General features: G+C 40.7%; 1 protein-coding gene across 1 annotated transcript; it reads right to left on the bottom strand.

Annotated features, from left to right (window-relative positions):
- Window positions 1-399: 399 nt before the first annotated feature.
- Window positions 400-1,613, bottom strand: LOC122643075 (metalloendoproteinase 4-MMP-like). The gene has a single exon (XM_043836711.1). It carries the CDS (start codon window positions 1,601-1,603, stop codon window positions 506-508), a length of 1,098 nt encoding a protein of 365 aa, XP_043692646.1. The 5' UTR covers window positions 1,604-1,613; the 3' UTR covers window positions 400-505.
- Window positions 1,614-2,331: the final 718 nt, after the last annotated feature.

Genomic DNA, 2,331 nt, shown 5'->3' with positions numbered 1-2,331 from the left:
TTTGTTTTAAATCCTGATTTCGGGCGACGATACCCATTTCTTTTTAGCTGGGGCAGTTAATTCCTCAAATCGAGTCTACTAGTGGGTAATATGGGGTGACAGTTAAGGAAACGATTAGAGGCGTTGGATTCGGTGTCGATCACTGAAGGACGCTCTGCCAGTGCTCCGCTAAATTATGAATTGCAGACGATTTTAATCCACAGCTGATATGTATCTTAGCATTAAAATCCTCTGCAATTTCTTCATCTTGCAGTACTTTACAATTCAAATCTGAGAGCTCGACACAAGATTTTTTTTCGTATGACCTCATTCCCTTATCAATTCATAGTAGGGGCTGACTTCTCTTTTCAAACTTAAATTGGCATCAGTGAATCATTTCATTTATGACAAAAGAAGCTATGATTAAAGAATTTCTTCTTCCCTATATCTTATAATGTTAAATACTTCCTTTGGAAGTGTGGTAGTATAAAAAATAAGAAGAAAAAAAATAAAAAAATATAAGAAATTATATACAGAAACACAATATCAAGAATATGAGAGCACTGAGCCACTTTGGGGTCCGGATTCTTGAACCAACGGCATGATTTGTTGAAGTATCAGAAGCCAGCAACGAACTGAACCTGAAATTCGGGTTTGACCCATACAAGGCCTGTACTCCCTCCACGTCATCAATCTTCAAATCCACTTTCTTAGTTCTTGGAATCAAACTAGGATACATAATCGCTTCTTTAACTGACGAATGGCCCAATCCTAACACGTGTCCAATCTCATGTGTCGCAACAGATTCCAAATCAACGGCTACCTTTGATTTCTCCATTCCAAAATCAACCGCCCACCTCTCCGCTGCATCTAAGTGAAACCTCCCGCTATCAGGCGAGAAGGCGTGTGCGAGCACACCAAGAACTCCATCGAACGGCTGTCCATCTCCATGATCTCCACTGTAAAATCCAATCTTGATATCAGCAGACCCGTAATCTGCCGTCTCATAGAAACTCACCGGTATAACAGCAGCCCACCGTGTAAAAGCCCTTTGAAAGACTGCTCGCATATCCGACGTGGCCAAGTATGGTATCATATGATCCGGCGAGAACGCGTAACTAAGACTCATCGGATTCGGACGATTCCATCTCGGCTCACCGGGAAAGTACGCGAAGTGCCGAGTCGTGTGTAACACGTGTGTATCACTCATGCCACACCTAGGCAACATGATCTCCGAAAGGGTATCCAAGTCGATTTTACCGGTAACGGGAAGGCCAAGTTTCGATTGGTATCGGATCACCGCCGATTCAAGCCGGTCGTCGAACGTGTCGGTGAGGTTTGTATCGAGTACGGTGAGATAACCAAACCTGTTAAAGTACTTCTTCAGTTCCGATAACCCGGTGACGTGGCTGCCATTTGAAGCGTCGAGGAACTTCTCGAATTGATGCCATGTGGCGTCGATGTTATCGGCAGTTAAAACGGTTGATTTGTCGGTTAACGATTCCGGTGAGGGTCTGGCGGGAAAACAGGGGTGGGAGAGGAGGAGGAGAGAGAAGGAGAAGAAGGTGAAGAAGAAGGAAGGGAAAAGGGAAACAGAGAGAGAATAACTGAAAAAAGGAAACATGGGTTCGTTTTTTTTTCCTCTCCTCTCCTCTCCTCTCCTCTGTTCCTGGTTGAGATGATTAAAGAAGCAGACATGAAGCGAAAGCTTTATGATAAAGGAATTTTATGAATTAAAGAAATGATTTTTAGGGTTGGGACTTGGGGAAGGGGGTGGAAGAAGAGAGGTAAGAGCGATACACACGAAATATTGATCGAAGCTTGGAAGATTCTTCCGTGTGGGTTTTTTCACAGAGAGATTCTGACTTTGATCGAATGATGACTTAGTGGTGGGTGAACCACTGCCCCTGTTTCCCTTTTCTCCTTCTCTGTCTCTCCCTAACTCTCTAAATTTTTCAAAGATTAGCCCCTAAATTACAATTATGCCCATGCCCACCTTTAATTAATCGATTATTACATTTTTGACTACCATTTAAGTACTAATTATTTTATTTTTCTTTTTACTTTTTGACTCAGTTTTTCTTTTTCCAACTTGTAGACTCAATAATTGGTTGTTTACTAAAATTGTAGAATTTTTGAATTTAAGTATACCGGAAGACAGAGTAATAACGATCCTAGATGAGTGGATAAATTCTACTCCACTAGTGAAGATAAACTTTCTCTTTCAAATTATAATTTAAAATCATTACGTGATCCTATTCAAAAAAGACAATTTAAGACTTAAATAAGTGTATTTCAATTTCATTAAGTGTTAGTTGATGTGACCTAAATTGTTATAAAATCATAACTCAC

This window comes from Telopea speciosissima, chromosome 1 (genome assembly GCF_018873765.1).
Source record: "Telopea speciosissima isolate NSW1024214 ecotype Mountain lineage chromosome 1, Tspe_v1, whole genome shotgun sequence".
Classification (NCBI taxonomy): domain Eukaryota; kingdom Viridiplantae; phylum Streptophyta; class Magnoliopsida; order Proteales; family Proteaceae; genus Telopea; species Telopea speciosissima.
This window is presented reverse-complemented; position numbering and strand designations above follow the sequence as displayed.